The sequence below is a fragment of the Loxodonta africana genome, chromosome 3 (genome assembly GCF_030014295.1).
Source record: "Loxodonta africana isolate mLoxAfr1 chromosome 3, mLoxAfr1.hap2, whole genome shotgun sequence".
NCBI lineage: Eukaryota > Metazoa > Chordata > Mammalia > Proboscidea > Elephantidae > Loxodonta > Loxodonta africana.
Genome location: NC_087344.1, coordinates 68,277,401 through 68,301,757, shown reverse-complemented (window position 1 = coordinate 68,301,757; position 24,357 = coordinate 68,277,401). Strand labels below are relative to the sequence as shown.

Genomic DNA, 24,357 nt, shown 5'->3' with positions numbered 1-24,357 from the left:
TTCCACTAGCTCTGGGCTGAGCCCCACATTTGATTACAACAATCGTGTGAAGAGGGTACTAATGCCCATTTCATAGATAGGGAACTGAGATACCCAAAGTCATGTAGGACATGCTCTGGGTGTGGTGAAGACTGCTGCCAAGGCTCTGGCCTGTCTCTAGCCTGCACTTCCAGGCAACCCTCTGGCTCATCCCTCTACCAGCCATGCTCCTCACCTTCTTCCACCCACTCACACCTACACATTCATAGCCCCCTCCCTGCCTCACAGCCATGGTAACTGTAGGCTACAGTGAGTAGTAATGTGGGCTAAGAGGGACCCCTCAGATTGGGACCCTGCCCAGAGAGGTAACCAGGAGGTCACTGCTCACCTGAGATGGGATTCTGACCTGTTTCCAATTTTTTAGTTTTGGTTTTTGGTGGGGAATTAGAGAGAGGGTCTTTCCAAATTCCCTGCCCAGGGTCCAGCTTCCCTAAGTTTAATTTTTATCTCAGGGGCTTCAGCAAGAAACAGAGGCACATTCAATGTATTTCGCAGAGGAGGGATTAATGAAGGGCGTGGGCAGGGATGGCGAAGCACCCTAGGGCTTGAAACAGCAGGACAGCAGCATCGCCTCCTCTGAGCCTGAAGGGGCAAGAGGAGGGAGTCTCATCAACAAAGCTAGGGAGAGCTGTACCCTTGAGGGTGGGGACACCAAACAGGAGCGTGATTTTGGTGGAGAAACACAGTAACTGCCAAAATCCTGTGAGGTGGGGCTAATAACTCTCCTGATTGCACTCTCCTCTCTCCTTCTGATCTCCTGCCAGGGCCTCCTACTGGCCAAACCCTACCCAAAGCCAGAGGCAAGGGGGCCAGGTGAGACCGTCAGCAGGAGCCAGCCCCAGGACACAGGGCAGGCAGGCAGAGAAGCTCAGAGAATAGAGGTTAGGCAGAGTAGCCAGCCCAAAGGCTCCTCTCCTCTTCCTGGCTTTTCTGAGGGGCTGAGAGAGAGTGGCCACACCTGTCTTCCAAAGCAGAGAGTCTGTGCCTGACTACGGAACACCCTTTTTTGTGCTTCCAGGCCCAGGTTACTTTGTCCACAAAGTTGGCCCCTGTCCTGGAGTTAATTTCTCCCACTCCTGGCTCCCCTGGTTCTCAGTGCCTACCATATCACTTAGCCCATGATTTGGCATTATTCTCTGGGTAAGTTTGTCTTCCCAGGAGACAGATCTAACCTATTCTGTACCGTGAGCTCCTTATAGGAGAGGGTCAGGGCTAAATAAGGCCATTTGCCCCACAGAGGGTCTGGCACACACCAAGTGCCAATGTTTACTAAGAGAACTGAGTCCTGTGGCCTCACCTCACTCTGCCTTGGTATAAGCTCTCTGGGCACATGTTTACGTCTGTGTCCCTGAGCAGATTGGGGGCTCCGGGGTGGTGAGTGGCACAGGCCTGGCACATAGCAGGCATCAGATGTTGCCTGAATTGGCCTAGGTAAAACTATACTTCTTTCCTTCATTTACTTCACACTGTTTTTTAAGGTTCTACTATGTTACAGGGCCTGTACTGGGCCCTCAGGACACAACAGTGAAAAAAGACACACAAAGTCCATGGCTTTATGGAGCTCCCATTCTAGTGGGGAAAGCGGAGAAGGGAAGGAATTTAAAAAGACACAATATTACACCAGATTGTGATAGACGCTATGACAAAAATAAACAGGGAGATGGATAAACAGTAAATAGGGGGACATTTGCTGCATGGGGACAAGGGCGAGGCCATCAGGGAACTGAAGGGGAGTAAGGAGAGTAGAAGCCAGGGTATGAAGGCCTGGAAAGGGTGTTCTAGGCAGAGGGAACAGCAAAAACAAGGCCTGGAGGTGGAAGAGTTTGCTGAGATCCTGGGGGATTCAATGGAGTCCCTATGTGGTCCAACTGGATAATGTGTTCAGCTGCTAAACAAAAGGTTGAAGGCATGAATCCACTCAGAGGTGCCTTGAAAGAAAGGCCTGGCAGTCCACTTCCAAAAAACCAGCAGTTGAAACCCCTGTGGAGCAAAAGAAAACCCTGTGGAGCAGTTCTACTCTGACACACAAGGGGTCACCAGGAGTCAGAGTTGATGGCGACTGGTTTTGGAGGATTCAGTGTTGCAGCCTAAAGAAAGGCTTGGGGTGAGGCTAAAAGGGGCTAAGGAATTCAGTCATGGGGGCTGCCCAGGCCCAGCCCCTGCGGGGGGCTGGAGGGAGAGGGATGGCGCTTCTGAATGCCACCCTTGCTGCCTGCCTGTTGCCTAGCACTTGGAGCAAATAGCACTGCTGGCAGGCCTTGCCCTTGCCCCCACCACTCCCCTCTGACTGGCAGCAGCTGTCAAGTGAGCAGCAACTGAGATTTTGCCAGCCTCCTCCCCTGGAATATTTCAGGGGTAAGTCAGAAACTGACCAGCAGCCTCCAAAACCTGACTTTTTCTCATTCATACCTTACAAGGGTGTATTTGGTGGCCTTGGTGTTAATCCAGCCCCCTGCATTAGAGAGAGATATATAAATATACAGCCACAATCAGCACACTCAGACTTGAGCACATGGATTAATGAACACATACACAGGACACGCTGTAAACTGCTTGTGAGCACCTCTCCGCATAATCACACACACCAGCTCCAGATCCTCACAGGCCCCCAGACACACACACAGGACACGCCATGAACTGCTTGTGAGCACCTCTCCGCATAATCACACACGCCAGCCCCAGCTCCTCACAGGCACCAAGTCATACACATGAACATATACATGCCCTGTAAACACAGTCACAACAGACACACATACAGACACTCTACAAGGGACACAGTCACCAACACACACGTGTTCTGCAATCATACAATCACACACATGACCATACACGCCTCGTAAACACAGTCACAACAGACACACACATAGATATTCTACAAGGGGTCCAGTCACCAGCTCACACTCATCCTGTGATCATACAATCACACATATAACCATATACATACCCCATAAACAGAGGCATAAGAGTCACACATACACACAACTCCACAAGGGGCACTGTGACCAGACACATAACCCCTTACCTCACAATCATACAATCACACATACACAAGCCCACACACAGGCACAAATGGACACACAATCCCACACGTTTCCCCCTCCACACACCACACACAAGCCCACTGGGCACATACAACTCAGTCACACCACTATCTGCCCCACCCCCCAGGCTCCAGGACTCTGATTACACGAAAAACTCTGGCTTCTCCAGCTCCTACAGAGCACTGCATTCTTCTTTGATTGAGTCAAAACCTCCCCAGACAGAGGGGCTAAGTGGAAAAAAGGAATCAGAAGGGAGAATGCCCGAGGCCCAGTTTGGGAAGGGGCCAGCAGCTTCTCTCCTGGGGAGGAAGAGGACTTCAATGTTGAAGTCTGATCCTGACACTGATGGGCTGAAGACTTGGGGGAAAGGGGGGCTTTGGAGTTGACAGAGCAGGACTGGGTGGGGGTGACAGGTGGAGCAAGGAGAAACCTCCCATGATGGGGTCAGAAAGCCGTGTTAAATATGGACTCAACCTTACAGGCGTAAATCCCTCCCAGGCAATCCTCCCACCGTCCTGCCCTAACCCGGGCCACAGGTCCCCAGGCCCCAAACTGTCCCAGGATGCAGGGGGTGTGGCCGTGTACCCTCCTCCCCAGCCCACGCCCTGCCCCAGCCCTTCACGACAGCTGCGGGCATAGCGCTCCCAGAGCTGAGGGTGGCCGCCTGGCGCGCTCTCCCCATTGCGCGGGTGGGGATCAGAGGGTGCCGAGCTGCGGCTGACATAACGGAACACTTGCGAGCGAGGGTGCTGGCTCCTTCTTTGTTCCCCAGCCCTGCCCCCACGGCCGGCCGGACAGGGGAAGGGGTTCTGCCGGGGCTGCACAGTTCCCCCCTCGCCCCCCTCCCATACCGGGAGCCTCGCCGGGAAGGGCGGAGAGAAAGAAGATTCGGGAAGATCTCTGGGTTGGCTCATTTTGGAAAGGCTGCTAGATCGCTCCCACCCCCACCCCGGGCTGGTCCCAGGAGGGGCGGCCTCTCCCCGCCCTCCGGGCCGCGCGGCCCACTCCCTCCTCCCCCGGTTGGAGCCCCGGCCAAGTGGGTGCGCCCGGCCCGGACGGGGATCCGGTGTCGGCTGCAGCTGAGAGTGCGGCGGTCGGGCGCCAGAGCAAGCGGCCCGCGGGCCGGCTATTAATAACGCGACCGCCAAGCCCCGGGTCGCGCAGCCATGGCCAGCCCGGAGCCCCTGCGCAGCGGGGATGGCGCCACCCAAGCCGCGAGGTAGGACCGTCCAGGGCCGGCATCGCCGCCCCTTTGGGGAGGGGGCGCTGGACAGATTCCCTTCCCCCACGCGAGCACCTTGAGCCTGCCTGGAGGGTAGTGGTCCAGCCGGGCTGGGGCACCGGGCGGAGCCACCCCAGCAACCGGACACATTGGGGGTGTCTGGGCCTGGGGTCCTGGGACCTCAGTTAGTTTGTGATTTTTCATAATACTCACCGCCCCCCACCCCAGGGTGAGAATTAACTCTTTCAGACCAGTGGGCGTCAACTATTCAGACTTATGCTATTTGGAGTAGTAGCCTAAGATAATCTTTTTCTTCCTCACCTCAAATGTCAACTGGGATGGAGGTCTCCAGCTGCCGAATTCCTCTGTGTGGAAGCCACTTGGTGCAAGCTTGGGCCTGGGCCAGCTTGAAATTAAGAGTATGTTCAGGCAGCTTGCTCTGTCCTGTTTGAGCCTAGGATGGAGGGTCCGGGAGGATCTACTGTCCCAGACAGGCAAGGGGGTCCTGGCTGGGCAGTGGTTCTGGAGAGGAGATCCTCCCCATCCACCCACCCTCTCAGCTTGTGGCTGGTCTAGGGGAAGGGACCTGTGGCCCAGGGGGTTGGGGAAAGTGGGAAGTATTTCTTCTCCAGGTCAGACTGTGGCCCTGGGACTTTCGGTGTTCTTAGAGGCAGAGGTGCAGATACAACCCACCCATCCACACACACCCCTTCACTCTCACATATGGGCAGAAGGCTGAGCACAGAGCCTTCCACACAGAAGCTCTCTGGAACTGCCCGACATGCATACAGGTACACATGGAGTCACAGACATGTGCAGACTCATGCCTGCACAGTGTCACACACACCCCCAGCCACAGCCCTGATGGACAGGGTGGAAGCTGCAGGAGTATGCTGGGGACAGGAACAGAGTGGTGGAAGCATACTGCCTGGGGCCCAAGGGAGTCTGAGGTCAGGGGCTCCAGCTGAGCTCACTCCCTCTCTCCTAGGCCTGGCATAATTTGCCTCTTTCCCATCTCCTTAGAGAGAGAGGGCTGTATGAGCACAGCCGCTAGCTAGCAGAGGTTCTGGCTCTGTGGATGGTGACCGAGGCAACACGGTGTGTGGTAACAGCACTGCCTGAAGTCAGGAGACCTGGGCTCTACTTCCAGCTTTGCCACTCGACCTTGGGCATGTTTCCTCGTTGGATCTCAGTCAGTTTCTGCCTGCCTGCTTTCTACAGAGCCCCACCCTGGGATATTGACCAGAATGAGAATCACACTTGTCCTTAGGAAATTCACTTAGGAGTCAGCCACAGGCACACCTGTAACAGAAAGCACTAAGTGCGAAGAGGAGTTGCATACAAAGTGCCACAAGAACTTAGAGTGGTGGTTTATAGGAAGTACTTCACAGAGGAGATGGAGTTTGAGCAGGGCTTGAAGGATGTGTAGAAATGTGGTGTTGTTGTTAAGTGCTGTCGAGTTGGTTCTGACTCATAGTGACCCTATTTAACAGAAAGAAACACTGCCCTGTCCCGCGCCACCCACAAAATCCCTTGTTATGTTTGAGCCCATTGTTGCAGCCACTGTGTCAATCCATCTTGTTGAGAGACTTTTTCTTTTTCCCTCACCCTGTGTTTTACCAATCATGATGTCCTTCTTCAGGGACTGGTCCCTCCTGATAACATGTCCAAGGTACATTAGATGAAGTCTGGCCATCTTCAGACTTCTGCTAAGGAGCATGCTAGCTGTCCTTCTTCCAAGACAGATTTGTTTGTTCTTCTGGCAGTCCGTGGTATATTTTTAGGTAGAAAACCAAAAAGACCCAAACCCACTGCTGTCGAGTCGATTCTGACTCATAACGACCCTATAGGACAGAGTAGAACTGCCCCGTAAGAGTTTCCAAGGAGCGCCTGGTGGATTTGAACTGCCGACCTTTTGGTTAGCAGCTGTAGCACTTAACCACTATGCCGCCAGGGTTTCCTTGTTAGGTAGTTAGATATAAAATATATTTTGAGTGCTGTTATTCATGCTGTAGTTATTTTACCCTTCTTAGATCTCATGCCTACCCAAGGAAGAGAGGCAAGATAGTGTGGCAAACAAGAACTCCAGCTCTGGAGCAGGACCGCTGGCCTTGTCCTGGCTCTGCCACTTACAAGTTGTGTATCTCTGAGTGAATTCTTTAGTCTGTTTGTGCTTTGGTCTCCCTGTCTATAAAATAGATGGATAATAAATGAATATTATATAAACGATGGAGTTTCTGGGTGGCACAAACCATTAAGCGCTCAGCTACTAACTCAAAGGTTGACAGTTCTAATCCACCCAGAGGTGCCTCAGAAGAAAGGCCTGGCAATCTACTTCTGAAAGGTCACAGCCATTAAAAACCCTATGGAGCACAGTTTACTTTGAAACCCATGTGGTTGCCATGAGTGGGATGAATTTGATGGCAACTGGTTTTTGTTTTTCTATATATATATAGAAATGAGTATTCATGTAAAATGCTTAGAAATAGTTCTTTGAGCACAGTAGGTCATTCCAAGGTAGAGCGTCAGTCATTCCAAGGTGAAGCGTCATCTGCTGGGAAAGCAAGGACTCTGTTGAGTATCAGGGTGGGTCTGCCTGGCTGGTCAGATGCATCCTTCCTGGTGCTAGGAGCTCCACCTACCCAGGTAGTGCAGGATTGTTCTCTTGTCAGGTGGTGTGTAAGGAGCTGCGTTTCTCAGCTGGATCCTTCAGACATTGTGGACTAAGAGTGGGAGGTATGAAAAGTTAATGCATGTTCTGGATTGTCAAGCTTTGGGTGGGATGCAGGAAGTAATGTGAAATGAGGCTAAAAAGGTATGTTGGGGCCTCATCTTTAAGGGCCTTGAACCTGGGCTAAGCTGTCTATGGGTAAAGAGCAGCATGATTTGCTCTATGTCGTAAGGTCCTGGGTGAAACAAATGGTTTGCACTCAACTACTGACCTTAATGGTTTGAACCCACCCAGCGGCACTGCAGAAGGAAGGCCTGGTGATCTGCTTCTGTAAAAGATTACAGCCAAGAAAACTTTATGGAGCAGTTCTATTCTGTAACACGTGGAGTGTCGCCATGAGTTGCATGGCGACAGTTAGCAGGCTAACTGTGGAAATGTAAAGAATAGATTGAGATGGGAAGAACAAAGAAGACTGGAGACAGGGAGACCTGTTAGAAGGCTGGTGCAAAAGTCCAGGTGAGAAATGACAACTCGGACTAGGGCCCTGGCAGTGGAATGGAGCAGAGGGGGATGGAGAGTGGAGACTTGCTGAGAGAGAAAGGTCAATTCTCAGTGAATTGGCTATGTGAGGGAGGGAGAGAGCTGCCAAAGGATTTCTTGCCTGGTCAACCTGGAGTATGGTGATGTGCCTGTCTCTGAGCTGGAGAATACAGCTGTAGCCAGCTTGGGTAGAAGGATAATTTGGGATAATTTGGCAGTTGAGTTTGAGATGCCAAGTGACATCAGGTAAAGATATCTAAAACTCAGTTCCTGTCTGGTTAAATGATGTGAATGGACGAGGTCATTGTCAAAGTTGTCTTCGAACTTTAAGTTTTGGTGCAATTGCTGGATTGAATGAGGCCAATGATATCTGAGGCCTGTTGAAGCCTCACTTTTTGGTTTCTAGAGGGCCAAGACGTGATACAGGAAGTGTTAGAGAGGAGGATAGAGCACACAATAGGTTAGAGTAAAAATATTTTTTATTGGGACTTGGAGTTAAGATAAAATTTAAAACCTGGACATAAGTAGGCCTTTTTAAGACAAATAAATCAAGTTCTTTGCTACATGGGGCTTTTCATTTATACTTTATATCTAAAAAAAAAAAAAAAAAAATTCTTAAAAGCTGCACTCAATTTAGTCTGTTTTGTAACTGACACACACTTAGTTTCCTTGAGCAAATTACTTAATCACTCTTACCCTCAGTTCCACCATCTGTAAAATGGGGCTAATATGTGTGACTACCTCATAGAACGGTTATAAGCATTCAGTGAATTGATATATGCAAAGCATTTAGAATAGTACCTGGCACATAAAAACCTATTGCTGCCGAGTCAACTCTGACTCATAGAGACCTGGCACATAGTAAGTCCTTTGTAAGTGTAATTTATTATTATTATCTCCATAGTATTGTATATTTTCAAGGAATTTCTGAGAGATTTAAGGTAGGTGTGATACATTTAAAACAAGAAAGACTGAAACCACTTGAGGGCCAGTGAAGCAGCAGAGCATTCCCCAGTAGGAGTTGAGTAGACTGGCTGACAACTGGGTCAAAAAGCTCCTTAGTTGGAAAGAGCCTTTGATAGGCTAGAAGGATGGGCCAATTCTAACAAGATGGAGTTTTACAGGCTCAAGAGATGTGGCTTAAAAGCACTTGCGTGAAAACATTTTAAAGATTTTAGTCAAACTCAGCATTTGTCAAGCATGTGCTGGAGCTGCCTATATGCTAAGTATATAGTGTCCAGAGACTTCACTGCTCAGAGCACACCTGGAGCACTGGTGTCAATACCCATCCCCAAGGGGCAGTGACAAGCTGGAGCCTGCTCAGAAAGAAGTGACCCAAATGAGAAGGGCACCGGAAACCTTGCATGTATGGAATAATTGAAAAACAAGATAAGTTAGTTATCTTGAAGTGTTTGAAAAATGTACATGGAAGAGACATTCGATTTGTCTGATTTTAGAGGGCCAAATCAAGTTCAACAGGTCTTCTCTCAACATTCGAATTTTCTTACGACAGAGGACCAAGTAGTGGTGCCTCAGGTGTAAGTTTCCTGTCCTTGAAGGTACGTAAGCAGGGATGAGCCATTGACACTGTGGTGATGTCCGGGGATCTAAGCAGTGGATCCCTTGGAGGGAATATAAGGGAGCAGACCAGAGACTTGTGAGATCTGAGAACCTGTTATAACCTAGGCCTAATGAGTCCAATCATGAACCATCCTGGGATTGTGGTTGCCCTCTCACTTTACATCATTTCTCTTGCAGGGAAACAAAAGCAGAGGCCAAGTCTCCTCTTCAGGAGGAGAAGAACTCTGAATTCCTGAATGAGGTGGAGACCTTGAACCCAGAGGTTACTCTATCTTCGGAGGGAACCTTGAACCTAGAGGACATTCTCTACCTGGGAGACACAGGTGACCTCGATGAGACACTGTTTGTGGAAGAGAAGCCAGAGGAGACACTGTATATTGAGGAGATTGTGCGGCCAGATGAGGCATTGTACGTGGAAGAGCCCGTGAAGCCAGAGGAGGCACTATATGTGGAAGAGACTAGGCAGCCAGATGAGAGACAGTTTGTGGAAGAGCCCATGAAACCAGCAAAGGCCACAACCCCAGAGCAGATCGAACATGTGGGAGAGATGGTCACGAGGGAGGAGAACTCTAACCCTGAGGTGAGCCTCAGAGCTGGACCCTGCCCCCACACAGAGGAGGCCCTGAGCATAGAGGACCTGGAATTGCTAGAGGAGCGTTTCCAGCAGTGTGTCCAAGCTGTGGCCCAGCTGGAAGAGGAGAGGGATCAGCTCATTCATGAGCTTGTGTTGCTCCGGGAACCAGCCCTACAGGAGGTACAGCAAGTCCATCAGGACATCCTGGCTGCCTATAAACTGCACGCCCAAGCAGAGCTGGAGCGAGATGGGCTGAGGGAGGAGATCCGGCTGGTCAAGCAGAAGCTGTTCAAGGTAACAAAGGAATGTGTGGCCTACCAATACCAGCTCGAGTGCCGCCGGCAGGATGTGGCCCAGTTTGCTGATATCCGGGAAGCACTAACTACACGGGCATCCCAGCTCTCAGAAGAGCTGGCCCAGGCCAAGGATGCTTATCAGAAGCAGAAAGAGCAGTTGCGACAACAACTAGAAGCACCTCCTAGCCAGAGGGATGGGCACTTTCTCCAGGAGAGCCGGCAGCTCTCTGCCCAGTTTGAGAACCTCATGGCAGAAAGCCGCCAGGGCCTGGAGGAAGAGTATGAGCCTCAGCTGCTGCGGCTCCTAGAGAGGAAAGAAGCTGGGGCCAAAGCTCTACAGAAAACCCAGGCCGAGATCCAGGAGATGAAGGAGGTTCTGAGGCCCCTGCAAGCTGAGGCCCGGCAGCTTCACCTGCAAAACAGGAACCTGGAGGACCAGATGACACTTGTGAGGCAAAAACGAGATGAGGAGGTGCAGCAGTACAGGGTAGGCCTGAAAGGAAGTCCGGTCTTTTAGCTTGGGGAAGGGAAAGATGACCAGAGTGAAATGTCTTTGGGACTGAAGGGAACTATTAAATGTAGGAAGAACTTATTCTTTGGGGCCACTCACTTCTTTCATTCAGGCCTGTGCTAGGGGTTGAAAATTATCTGCACTATAGGGTCACTGGAAACCCTTGTGGCGTAGTGGCTAAGAGCTACTTCTGCTAACCAAAAGATCAGCAGTTTGAATCCACCAGGCGCTCCTTGGAAGGGGCAGTTCTGTTCTGTCCTGTAGGGTCGCTGAGTCAGAACTGACTCTTTGGCAATGGGTTTTTTTGTTTGTTTACACAGTACTTTTTACACCTATTATCTCATTTGATCCTCACATTAATCCTGTAAACAATTATCATTTTCTATAGATGAGGAAACTGAGGATCAGTGAGTTGGATTAATTTTTTTTTTTAACATTTTATTGTGGTCTGGGTTAAGATTTACAGAGCCAATTAGTTTCCCATTCAACAATTTATACACATTTTGTTTCTTGACATTAGTTTCAAGCCCCTCAATGTGACAGCACTCTACCTCCTTCCTCCCCAAGTTCACCATTTCCATTCACCCATTTTCCTGTCCCTTTCTGCCTCATGAACTTTGTTTTTGGGCAAAAGCTGCCCTTTTGGTCTGGTATGGTTGGTTGTTCTGAGGACCCCGTTCCTCACAGATGTTGTTCACTTTATGTAGGCCTATTGTTTGGCCTAAAGGTGCTCTCCAGGAGGGAGTTCAGTTCTAGGTTTGAAGGGTCTAAGGGCCATAGTCCCGGGGGTTATGCCAGTCGCTGTCAGATCAGTAAGTCTGGACTTTATGAATTTGCATTTTGTTCTACATTTTTTTCCCACTCTGTCCAGAGCCATCTACTGTGATACCAATCAGTGCGATCAGTTATTGGTTGCTGGGTGCCATCTAGTTCTTCTGGTCTCAGGCTAGTGGAGGCTGTGGTTCGTGTGGTCCATTAGTCCTTTGGACTAATTGTTTCCTTAAGACTTTTGATTTTCTTCACTCTCCTTTGCTCCAGATGGGAAGAGACCAATAGTTGTATTTTATTTTATTTATTTATTAACTTTTATTGAGCTTCAAGTGAACGTTTACAAATCAAGTCAGACTGTCACATATAAGTTTATATACACCTTACTCTGTACTCCCACTTGCTCTCCCCCTAATGAGTCAGCCCTTCCAGTCTCTTCTTTAATAGTTGCATTTTAGATGGCCACTTGGAGTTGGAATAATTTGAACCTTGGTTTGACCAACCCCAAATATTTCAGTCCTCGTTCCACAGCTCCATTTTCCAATTCTGACTGGATCACACTTGGGTTTATATAGAGGAGGGAATGAGGCTACACAGAATTCAGTCCCCTCCACCCCACATTCACCCTTGAGTCCCATCTATCTGACTTGAAAGATTTTCCAGTCTTAAAATTGGAATGAAATCTGTGTTCTTTATTCTCCTTATTTGTGCATTTGTCATCATCTCCCTTGCATTCAAGGTATTTCTGATTAACTGTGAGCCAGTTCTAATCCCTTTTTAGAACAGCGTGGGATATAAATACTAAATGAATAAACAATTGCGTCTGCCTTACTCACAGACTGAGCTTTTGGAAGGTAGGGGATATGTTTTATTTCTTTGGGTTATTTTCTGCCACCATGGCTCAGAATACACATCAGTTAAATGCTGAATTGAATTTATACTGCTGGGAGCTATGAGGTAACTATAATGTGGTGCCTTTTTTTGTCATTTGAAACATGTGTTCCTTTGGATAAACTTAAAAATCTTATGCTTTCTCAGAGATTGATACATCTTTAAGGGAGCCATGTCCCCTGCTGAAGATGGCTGGCTCTACTTCAGTGCAGATTTTGTTGTAGTTCGTGTTATGAAAACTTGGGTTGTTGTTGTTACATTGAGTGTTTTCAAACTGTGCTAATGCTTGTACTACCCTCACCCACTCCCACAGCACTCCCAAATTGACTTTTTACTGGTTCACAGTCTAGTGAAAGGGCACTTATTTATTTAGTATAAATACTGCCCTTAACAGCTTATACTCAGGTAGACATTACATTAATAGTTGTAATCCAGGGTAGAAGGTAGAGAGATACAGGTAAGAGTATTTTTGGAAAATCAGAGGGATTACTTTTAGCCCATGGGTTAAATCAGAGAACTCTTCATGGAAGAAGAGCTGGAGTTGGAGACAAGTATTGAAGGGAAGGTTTACACCAGCACTGTCTAGTACAAATTATAATGAGAGGCACAGATGTAATTTTAAATTTTCTATTAGCCACATTAAAAAAGTAAAGAGAAACAGGTGAAAGTAATTTTAACACATTTTATTTAACCTATTTAAAATATAATTCCAAAATGTTATCAATGTTAAAAATTCTTAGCTATTTTTTTCAACTAGGTCTTTTACATTTCCAGCATATCTCTATTTAGACTAGCAACATTTCAGGTGCTAAATAGCCATGTGTGGCTCTTAGCTACCTATTGGACAGTGCAGATCTAAACATGCGGAGATGCCAGGAACCAGATGGTGCAAAGGCACAAGAGGTATGAGAACAGAGCATGTTCAGGAAATTAGTAACTTAGCTGCATGTGAAAGGGGGAAAAACTGTAAAGGTAGGTTGGGGCGGGTCACATTGGGCTTTGGAATTTGGACTTTAATTAGGAAGCTACTGTAGGTAAGAGTAAATAATGGCAGTGGGAATACAAGGGGAAGGATGCAAGAATAATTGCAGAAAAATAAACTTGGCAATTGAATGAATGGGGCATGGAGGTAAGGAGCCAAAGAGGATGCTGAGATTTCAGGCATGGCTAAGCATATGGTGGTGTCATAAACAGGGAGCTGTCTGGGTTAAGTTGTCTGACACGATACCAGAGAAGTTGTGGAGTTATTATTTTCCCTAATGATTTTCATCAGCATACTGGGTTTGTTTTAGATTCCAAGGATCATCGTATGAAACATTTTTTTTTAAGTTGTGTTTTAGGTGAAAGCTTACAGCGCAAGTTAATTTCTCACACAAAAATTTATACACATATTGTTATGTGACCCTAGTTGCAATCCCTATAATGTGACAGCACACTTCCCCTTTACACCCCGGTTTCCCGTGTCCATTCAACTAGCTCCTATCCCTTTCTGCTTTTTCATCTGCCTCCGGACAGGAGCTGCCCACATAGTCTCATGTATCTACTTGAACTAAGAAGCACACTCTTCATGAGTATTTTATGTTTTACAGTCCAGTCTAATCTTTGTCTGAAGAGTTGGCTTCGGGAATGGTCCCAGTTTGGGGTTAACAGAAAGTCCGGGGGCCAGGTCTTCTAGGGTTCCACTAGTCTTAGCCAGACCATTAAGTCTGGTCTTTTTACATGAATTTGAGTTCTGCACCATACTTTTCTCCTGCTCTGTCAGGGACTCTCTGTTGTGTTCCCTGTCAGGGCAGTCATTGGTGGTAGCCAGGCACCATCACGTTCTGGTCTCAGGCTGTTGGAGTCTCTGGTTTATGTGGCCCTTTTGTCTCTTGGGCTTATATTTTCCTTGAGTCTTTGATCTTCATTCTCCTTTGCTCCAGGTGGGTTGAGACCAATTGATGCATCTTAGGTGGCCACTCCCAAGCTTTTAAAATTCCAGATGCCACTCACCAAAGTGGGATGCAGAAAATTTTCTTAGAAACTGTTTTGCCAGTTGACCATGGTTTCCAAACCCCTGCCCTTGCTACTCTGTCCCTCGAAGTATTTGGTTGTATTCAGAAAGTTTCTTAGCTTTTAGTTTAGTCCAGTTGTGCTGACTTCCCCTGTATTGTGTGTTCTTTCCCTTCACCAAAGTTGACACTTGTCTACTCTCTAATTTGTGATTTCCCCTTCCCTTCCCTCCCCATCCTCGTAACAAAGAATGTTTTCTTCTGTATTTAAACCTTTTCTTTTTTTATTGTGCTTTAAGTGAAAGTTTACAATTCAAGTCAGTTTCTCATACAAAAACTTATGCACATATTGTTATGTGACCCTAGTGGATCTCCCTACAGTGTGACAGCACACTCCTCCTCTCTAGCCTGTGTTTCCCATATTCATTCAACCAGCTCCTGGCCCTCTCTGCCTTCTCATCTCATCTCCGGAGAGGAGCTGGCCACAGTCTCATGTGTTTACTTGAGCTAAGAAGCACACTCCTCACCAGTATCATTTTATGTCTCATAGTCCAGTCTAATTTTTGTCTGAAGAGTTGGCTCCGGGAATGGTTTTAGTTCTTGGCTAACAGAGAGTCCGGGGGCCATGTCTTCTGGGGTCCCTCCAGTCTCAGTCAGACCATTAAGTCTGGTCTTTTTACTAGAATTTGAGTTCTGCATCCCACTTTTCTCCTGCTCCATCAGGGATTCTCTATTGTGTTCCCTGTCAGGGCAGTCATTGGTGGTAGATGGGCACCTAGTTCTTCTGATCTCAGGCTGATGAAGTCTCTGGTTTATGTGGCCCTGTCTCTTGGGCTAATATTTTCCTTGTGTCTTTGGTGTTCTTCACACTCCTTTGCTCCAGTTTAAGACCCCAGATACCACTCACCAAAGTGGGATGCAGAACATTTTCTTAATACACTTTGTTATGCCAGTTGACCTAGATGTCCCCTGAAACCATGATCCCCAGACCCCTGCCCTGCTACTCTGTCTGAAGTGTTTGGTTTTATTCAGGAAACTTCGTAGCTTTTGGTTTCGTCCAGTTGTGCTGACTTCCCCTGTATTGTGTGTTGTCCTTCCCTTCACCTAATTCTTGCCTACTATCTAGTTTTGTTTTTTTATCTAGTTAGTGAATACCCTTCTCCCTCCCTCCCCACCCTCGTAACCATCAAAGAATGTTTTCTTCTGTGTTAAAACCTTTTCTTGAGTTCTTATAATAGTGGTCTCATACAATATATGCCCTTTTGCAACTAATTTCACTCAGTATAATACCTCCCAGTTTCATTCATGTTGTGGGATGTTTCACGGATTCATCATTGTTCTTTATCATTGCGTAGTATTCCATTGTATGAATACACCATAATTTATCCATTCGTCTGCTGATGAGCACCTAGGTTGTTTTCGTTTTGGTATTGTGAACAGCACTGCAATGAACATGGGTATGCGTGTATCTATTCTTGTGGTGGCTTTTATTTCTATAGGATATATTCCAAAGAGTGGGATTGCTGGATCGTACGGTATTTCTATTTCTAGCTTTTTAAGGAAGCGCCAAATCGATATCCAAAGTGGTTGTAGCATTTTACATTTCCACCAGCAGTGTACAAGTGTTTCCGTCTCTCCATAACCTCTCCAACAATTTTTATTTTGTGCTAGCTTTGTTGGGGTGAGATGGTATCTCATCGTAGTTTTGATTTGCATTTCTCTAATGGCTAGTGAGCACTTCCTCATGTATCTGTTAGCAATCTGAATGTCCTTTGGTGAAGTGCCTGTTCATATCCTTTGCCTATTTTTTAATTGCCTTATTTGTTGCTGAGGTTTTGCAGTATCTTGTAGATTTTAGAGATTAGATGCTGATCAGATATGTTGTAGCCAAAATTTTTTCCCAGTCTTAGGCTGTCTTTTTACTCTTTTGGTGAAGTCTTTGGATGAGCATAAGTGCTTGATTTTTAGGAGCTTCCAGTTATCTAGTTTCTTTTCTGGAGTTTGTGCTTTTTTTTTTTTTTTTGTATTCTGTTTATGCAATGTATTAGGGCTGCTAGCATTGTCCCTATTTTTCCTTCCATGATCTTTATCATTTTAGATTTTATATTTTGATCTTTTATCCATTTTGAGTTAGTTTTTGTATGTGGTGTGAGTATTGGTCTTTTTTTTTTTTTTGCAGATGGATATCCAGTTATGCCAGCACCATTTGTTATAGAGACTGTCTTTTCCCCATTTAATGGGCTTTGGACCTTTGTCAACTATCAGCTGCTCACAGGTGGCTGAATTTGTCTAGATTCTCAGTTCTGTTCCATTGGTGTATGTATCTGTTGTTGTACCAGTACCAGGTTGTTTTGACTACCATGGCAATATAACAGGTTCTAAAATTAGGTGGCATGAGGCCTCCCATTTTGTTCTTCTTCAGTAACGCTTTACTAATCCAGGGCCTCTTCCCTTATGAAGTTGGTGATTTGTTTCTCCATCTTGTTAAAAAATGTCATTGGAATTTGGATTAGGATTGGATTGTATCCGTAGATTGCTTTGGGTAGAATTGACATCTTCACATTGAGTCTTCCTATCTATGAGCAGGGTGTTTTTTCCCACTTATGCAGGTCTCTTTTGGTTTCTTGCAGTAGTGTCTTATAGTTTTCTTTGTATAGGTCTTTTACGTCTCTGGTTAGATTTATTCCAAAGTATCTATTTTAAGATGCTATTGATTTGGTGATTTCCTCTTTGAACTTCTCTTTGTTGCTGTAGAGGAATCCCACTGATTTTTGTATGTTTATCTTGTATCCTGATACTTTGCTGAAATTTTCTATTAGTTCTGGTAGTTTTCTTGTGGATTCTTTGGGGTTTTCTGTGTATAAGATCATATCATCTGCAAATAGGGATACTTTTACTTCTTCCTTACTAATTTGGATGCCCTTTTTTTCTTGCCTTATTGCTCTGTCTAGGACCTCCAGCACAACACTGAACAAGAGTGGTGATAAAGGGCATCCTTGTCCGGTTCCTGTTCTCAAGGGGAATGCTTTCAGATTCTCCATTTAGGATGATGTTGGCTTTGTATAAATGCCCTTTATTGAAACACATTCTTGATATGAACTTATCCTATTGCTGTACCACAATTAAAGTAGAAATCAAGGTCTGAAAGACCAAGTTCTTTCTGAAATGGCTCCCCAAACTGTGTTTGCCAAAGGTCATCTATGACATTGGATTACTTTTCAATAAAAATATAGTGCCCCTTTAATCCTTAGGCTGTGCTCCACCCTTACTGATTGCAAATCTTGCCTCTTTCATCAACACCATCATCATTCATCCATTCAACAGATTATTTTCTAAGTGCCTACTTACTATGTACCAAGCCGGGAGCTAAGTGTTGAGAATACAGAGATGAGAAAGGTGGGGCTCCTGCCATCAGAGTTTACAGTCCAGGAGGGATACCAGGTAAAAGTAACATATTTTATAAAATCTAAGATACCATTGGTTTTAAGATGCATCCTGACTTGGAGATGTTAAATTGTGAAAAGTATTTTAGAATTAATGAAATAACACACCTCAATGTGATAAGCAGTTATAGTTGTAGGAATAAGGCACTGTACTGATTCAAAAGGCATGATTACCCCTGCCTGGGGAATGCAAAGGGATGTTTCATACAAGGTTAGTAATAGTTTGCACTTTTTCAGCACTTGCTATATGCCAGGCAAGGCACTTTAAGTATTTGCATGTAATAATAACCCATTTAATCCTTGCAGCTCTATGAGATAGGTATGAACTCTACTGGCAGCATATGAAAAATGAAAAAAAGGAGGTGAAGCACAACGGTTATTTGTACAGAGTTATACAGCTAGGAAGGGATGGAGCAAGCATTTGTCCCTGAGCAATTTAGTTTGAGTCTACACTTCACCACTACAAGGTATTTGAGCTGGGCCTTGAGGAATAAGTTCACTGAGCAGACACGGGGAAAACATTCCAGGCAGAAGGAACAACTCTTATAAAAGCATGAAAACATGAGATGAAATGTTGTTATGGGAAGTGAGCAGCTCAGTGTGGCCAGATCACCAGGAATGTGAGAAGTAGAGATGAGGCTGGGGAGGGATCAAAACCAGATTTTAAAGGATTCCATGTCTTCTTTAGGTCAGTGGTTTTCAAAAAAAAAAAGGTTGTTTCCAAAGCCACACACTTTTCCCCAAAAGTTTTAGATGGAATGTCAATATATAAACAGGTAAAAGCAGAGCTACTCTCTGGAGAGGTAGGGGCATTCTAATTTGGCATGCTCCTGGGATTTCACAGAAAACAGTCTACACACAACTGAAGAACCATGATTTTTAGGCATTGACACGATGTAATGATGATATATATATGTGTGCATATATATTTACACACATTGTATATCGATATGTATATGAATCGACTCGATGGCACTGGGTTTTTTTTTTTTTATTTGTACACATATAGTTTTTTTAAAGAAAGGGGACAGAGTACATAAGAGCATGAACTCTAAGCCTATCTATGGCAAATTCTGGCTCTATCATTTACTAACAGGGAAACTAACTTTGGGCAAATTACTTAATCTCTGTAGCTCAGTTCCCTCACATGTAACATGGGATTACTAATAACACTATTGCTCCTAGGGCTGTTTCAAGGAATGAACAAATTACTGTTTGTAAAGCACTCATTTACCATGGTGCCTGGGACAGAGGTTCACACTATCTGAATGGCAGCATGGAAGATAGAGAGCCTGGAAAAACCACTTAGACCTTCTGAGGGCAAGATTATGTGACAGATTTCTGAGGTAAAACAAGTAGGATCTGGTGACTGGTTACAGTGGGTGGGGTGAGGGATTTGCTGAGAATGATCTCAAGATTTTAGCTTGAGATTGGTAGATTACAATGCTATTAACTGAAATAGGGGATATGCTATCTGAATACTTCACATCAATAAGCATTTTGTGTAGGGCAATGGACATACAACTAGGAGCCTACAGTCTGATTGGAGGTTAGATATGAATAGAAAGACAAACAGCAATAAGGGAGCAGGTGCCAAGTGCCTTCCCTCCTTTCACCTCCTCACAGACACCTCAAATTACCTGCAGTTCTAATGAGCCACATTTCCCCATAATTCCACAACTGTGTGTGTGACCAGAATTCTTCTCCCCTTTTATTACTAACATCTACTTACCCTTTAAGACTTGGGCCATTTCATTTCTTCCTGGAAAGCTTTCCCTGACACCCTGTGTGATATTCTCCCAGTGTTTTCACAGCACTTGTCATACCATATTATCATTTTAGTTGTTTCCCCTCTTGAGAATACACACTATCTTTTCCGTCTCTGGCCTAATACCGAAGTAGAAAATTGAGAATATTGCCAATAGAAGTGCTACTGAGATTAGAGGAAGGCATGAGGATTTGGTATTGTGGACATTGGAGACTGACACGCACCAGCCCTTAAATGCTGGGTAGGATGTGGATGGGGGGGCAGAGAGCAAGTGGCAGGAGCAAAGTCAGAGACCTGTGAGTTGGTCAGTTTAGAGTAGCGCTGTCCAATAAAAACATAGAGCAAGTCACAAACATCACTTTAGATTTTTCGGATGATGTTACTAGGTTCCGTTGAGTTGGTTCTGACTCATAACAATCCTACTGACAGGGTAGAACTGCCCATACGGTTTCCAAGGAGTAGCTGGTAGATTTGAACTGCTAACCTTTTGGTTAGCAGCCGAATTCTTTTAGTAGCCATGTTAAAAAAAATGTAAGAAGAAACAAGTAAGGTTTAATGTATTTTATTTAACCCATCAAATAAAAAAATTACCAAAAAATTGAGATATTTTACATTTTTTGTGCGAAGTCTTAAAAATCTGCTGTGTATTTTATACTTACAGCGCATCTCCATTTGCACTAGCCATATTTCAAGTGCTCAATAGCCACATATGGCTAGCAGGTTCTGGACAGTGAAGGCTGAAGGAAAAGTTCACATGAAGAGTAATGGAGGTTTCAAGTTAGAGATGGGGTCAAATTAGAGGGGGGTCTGAATACCAGACTAAACAAAAGTAGAAAGTCTTTGAAGAATTTTGAGGTGCTAAAGCAATTTTGGGAAAGGTAAACTAGTGGTGCAGATCGCCTTCTCGAGCACGTACTCACGTGCTTCACCAAAGCAACAGATTTGCTAGGTAGTGAGGTTTGGGAAATTGGGGCACAGAGGTATGTAGATGTTCACTTTTATGTGGTGAGGATGGATCTCTCTGTGTAGTGCCAAAGTGTGCTAAAAAAAATCAGCCTTTTGACAAAGTTGATTCAGCCAGAGTATCAAACACTGCAGATTAATGGGCCACAGGTTTTATACCAAGGGTGACTCAGAGAAAAATTATTCAGGTCCTCTAATAATAGCATGTACCCAAACTAGATTCCTACCTTATCATTCCTCAAAATTGGAGGTGAAGTCACTGCCCCTTTAAAATAGACGTTCCAACTTCTCAACTCCCCCCCTCCCCCCACCACAACTCCCTGCTGTTTCCTTAAGGATTCATGTCCGCTAGCAGCTAAGCTAGAGACTGACTTGCTGACATATTCCTTACCTCATCCTTCAGGCATCAATACTGGACAGAGACAAAGAATGTACCCCAGCCTGGTCTTGGCAGAATGGGAAATGGACAGTTATCTGAAAGCTCCTGGGGGGCTCCTGGGCATAGCATCTTTGTCTTCCAACTTAAGAGAACTTTTGAACAAATTCACAAAGTCTTTTTGTGTAATAAATAAAGGATGCAGAAAATTATGTATGACAGCCATCATCCTTACTAATAATAAAGCCTCTATGTACATATGGTATTAAGGTAAGTACTAAACGGAGATATCTGATTTTCAAGAGAAGCTCCACCTACAACAAATCAGCATGAAGAATATAAAGACAGTGGGAAAAACTAAATTCAATTATCGACAGTTTTTTCTGCCAACGACAAACCCAAATATTTTCTAAATAGACTTCATTAGTTGTACAACTCTCCTAGAAATCGACCCAATATTTAAAAAAATTATTTCCACAAACTTAGTTTTTTTCAATATAAATTGCTAAGTTATTATAAAAGCTGATTATCTTAACTGAAGCAAACACGCATTTTCGAAATCCTCCCCAACAGCATGTCTTAAGATTGTGAAACAGTATGTGTCCACCCTTTCCAGGATTCTATTAAGAAGTCAGCTGTGTTTAACAGACAAGAGACCTTTCAGACCACACTTTCAAAAGCAGTGTCACCCTCTCAAGACACTTAACTCTTTGAACTTTAGTATCCTAATAGATAATGCCAGCCTCAATACTGTTGTCAAGATTATATATACTGTGTAAGAATGCGCTTTATAAATGATAATGGACAATGTCAAGTTTTTATTGTCTAGCTGATCAGAAATGTTCTGGGCCCTCTCATGCAGGAGCAGTTGGAGGAAATGGAAGAACGAAAGAGGCAGTTAAGAAGTGGGGTGCAACTCCAGCAGCAGAAGAACAAAGAGATGGAACAGCTAAGGATCAGCCTCGCTGAAGAGCTCTCAACCTATAAGTCAGTTTTTGCTGCCACCCAATTCTCATCTAACACTGGCTGAGGGGGATGGTGGGGGGTGACAGACATTGCTCAGGGGAAAATGATTTGCCAGTTTTGCTCATCCATGAACAGATGGAATATGGCTCTCTCTTTTTAAAGGGCTATGCAACCCAAGAGCCTGGAACAGGCTGAGGCTCCTACTTCTCAGACAGGTGGAATCGAGACAGAGTCTCAAGGTGATCCTTGTGGGTAGAAGAGTGGTGCTTATTATCCTGGCTGCTTTCCTAACTTAATAATACTAATGTCTTTTTAAAATTTTGCATCTAATGACAATTAAGTCATTTAGGGAGTTAAAAAAAAAAAAACTTGTTGCCATTGAGTCGATTCCAACTCATAGCAATCCTATAGGACAGAGCAGAATTGCCCCACAGAGTTTCTAAGGAGTGCCTGGTGGATTTGAACTGCCGACCTTTTGGTTAGCAGCCGTAGCACTTAACCACTACGCCACCAGGGTTTCTTTAGGGATAATACATACCTCTAAAACATCTAGTTCAAATTCTCACTTTCCCATCCTACCTGCCATTCATAAACTGTTTTCTTAAAATGGCAGAGAAAGCAGTTCTATTATCAGAATTCAGACAAAGGAGGCCAAGAAGGAAAAATGAATTTGACTCATAAAAAAGCTGATGAAGGAAGGTGTTTATGGGCAGGGGAGTATTACTGCTTAATGTGAAACAAGCAACACACGTTATATAAAATAAATTACACAACGGCTGTGATTCTGGGCGAAAGTGGAAAAGCTGCTCATATTTCTGACTTTTGGGGAGTGGCTTGCAAACACGAAGCCATCTTTCTGACCAGTGAACCACTGGCTAACATCCCACTGTGATGCCCTATTCACTTTGCCTTTAACAAAGTATCAAAATATTGCCTTTATACACCTGGTTAATACAACAAAAATAAACAACATCCTGTTGAGGATCCCTTCCCCAATGTTTTATCAGTATGTTCTCATATTCTTTATAAAGGTCTAGAGTCCACCTTTGATACAGACACTAAAGATAAAAGAAAGTCTTGTGTCACATCATATACTAGATAGATACCCATAAACTTTATTTTTAACTTCCCATTTAAACTTACATCTTGGATACAAATTCACAAGTAACTATTATAATTGATGCTCTTCCTAACTTACTAGAATTTTCTTTTACTATGTTTTATCCAGACAAAACTGATTTATACTTGTTTGGGAGATGACCAGAACCTTGCAATTGAGGAAAACGATCTGCTCAGTGTGGATAAGATTAAAAATATAGCAGAGAAAAGGCAATGATTAACCCAAAGCAATGAAACTAGAATTTTAGGAACTGTAGTAACTGTATGACGTTAACCTGGGCAGAGGAAATTTTCAGCTAGCTCCTTCCCGTCACAGACACGTAGGCTACCATTCATTCTGTCTTATAAACAGGAAGCACTCAAATATTTGCTGAGGGAAAGCCAACCCTAATCTTATGTGCATCACTCTATTGTCCTCTCCCCGACACAGCCTGCACTAACTCAACTTTCAGAAGTTCATTATAAACTTTCTACTGTATTATTTCAAGTTACAGAAAGTGTAAACTTAATCTTTTTTTCTCTCAACCTTACAGGGGCTGTTTAGAAATCTATGGCCGAATTTGTAACCCAGAAACAACAAAAAAACACTTCTTAGCAAAGGATCACTAAGTACCCTTTGGACATACTTTCTTCCAGACAGACAAGAGAGTGCCTGGGACTTGGCAGACAATTTGCCCTGTGAAAACTACAAATACTGGCTGATGTATTTAAAAAGGTTCTAGGATTGGCTGGAAACAGAATACCAGTCAACCCATGGTGGGATTCTATCTCATAGGCTACTGGTACTGACCTCAGTGCACTGAGAACAGAAAAGTGAGCCTCCTGTCCTCCAGCAGCAGCCCTCACCTCCACACCCAGTGAAGGATGAATATACAGACACACCTTGCAGTGTGAAGAATGTACCTTGCCTTGCGTTGACCGAAATCAAACCCTCCCCCATTTTTGGGGTGGGGGGCAGAAATGGGGTCAAAAAGGCAGCTGATTTGCATTATATGTGTTTACAATTTGAATTCTTTTGTGCCATGAGTATTAGACTTTAAATGAAGGAACCAATTCAGATTTTAACCTAAAAATTAAGGCTGTTCAGATTTTCCTAGAGGTCTTAACTTATGAAAATGGTTTTGGATTAGAATGATTTAGTTGGTTAAAAAAAAAGTGACTGGTAAAGAACCAGGCATTTCATCCAATTATGGCGCTTGGTGATAAGGTTTCAGTGTCTGCCTACTATCTCTGTCCTCTAAGTACAGGCCCCAGCAGAAAACATGCTGGGGAGATTCAACCTCTCTGAGAAAAGGTTCAAGCACCTTTTCCAAATTTAAATTTTGCCTTAAATTCTCTCTACCACACTGCCTTTGACATTCTTGAAAGCCCATGTAGTTCTTTGGGGAAGGATGCGCAACAGACTTCAAAAGTTTTTTTTTTAAAATCAAAGAATAATCCATGAACCTCTGATTCAGTGTTTTATGTCTTTCACTTTCCTGGGGAAGGAATAAAAAGCTTTTTTTTTTTTTATCGCTCTGGGTCCATTATATTTAACTCTGCTTTTGATAGTCAAAGATCATGGAGCATAACTGTCATCTGAACATCTAGAAGCCAG

At 44.6% G+C, this 24,357-nt stretch overlaps 1 protein-coding gene across 3 annotated transcripts; it reads left to right on the top strand.

Annotated features, from left to right (window-relative positions):
• Positions 1 to 3,902: 3,902 nt before the first annotated feature.
• On the top strand, positions 3,903 to 24,272 carry SYNC (syncoilin, intermediate filament protein). Of its 3 annotated transcripts, XM_010595175.3 has the most exons (5): positions 3,903 to 4,299; positions 9,272 to 10,451; positions 21,538 to 21,662; positions 21,804 to 21,880; positions 23,294 to 23,380. In XM_010595175.3, exons 1-5 carry the CDS (start codon positions 4,247 to 4,249, stop codon positions 23,302 to 23,304), a joined length of 1,446 nt encoding a protein of 481 aa, XP_010593477.1. In that variant the 5' UTR covers positions 3,903 to 4,246; the 3' UTR covers positions 23,305 to 23,380. The 3 variants fall into 3 exon arrangements, with proteins under 3 accessions (XP_010593477.1, XP_003415520.1, XP_064137715.1); XM_003415472.4 differs by lacking the exon at positions 21,804 to 21,880 and having other exon boundaries at positions 23,294 to 24,272; XM_064281645.1 differs by lacking the exon at positions 23,294 to 23,380 and having other exon boundaries at positions 21,804 to 22,059.
• Positions 24,273 to 24,357: the final 85 nt, after the last annotated feature.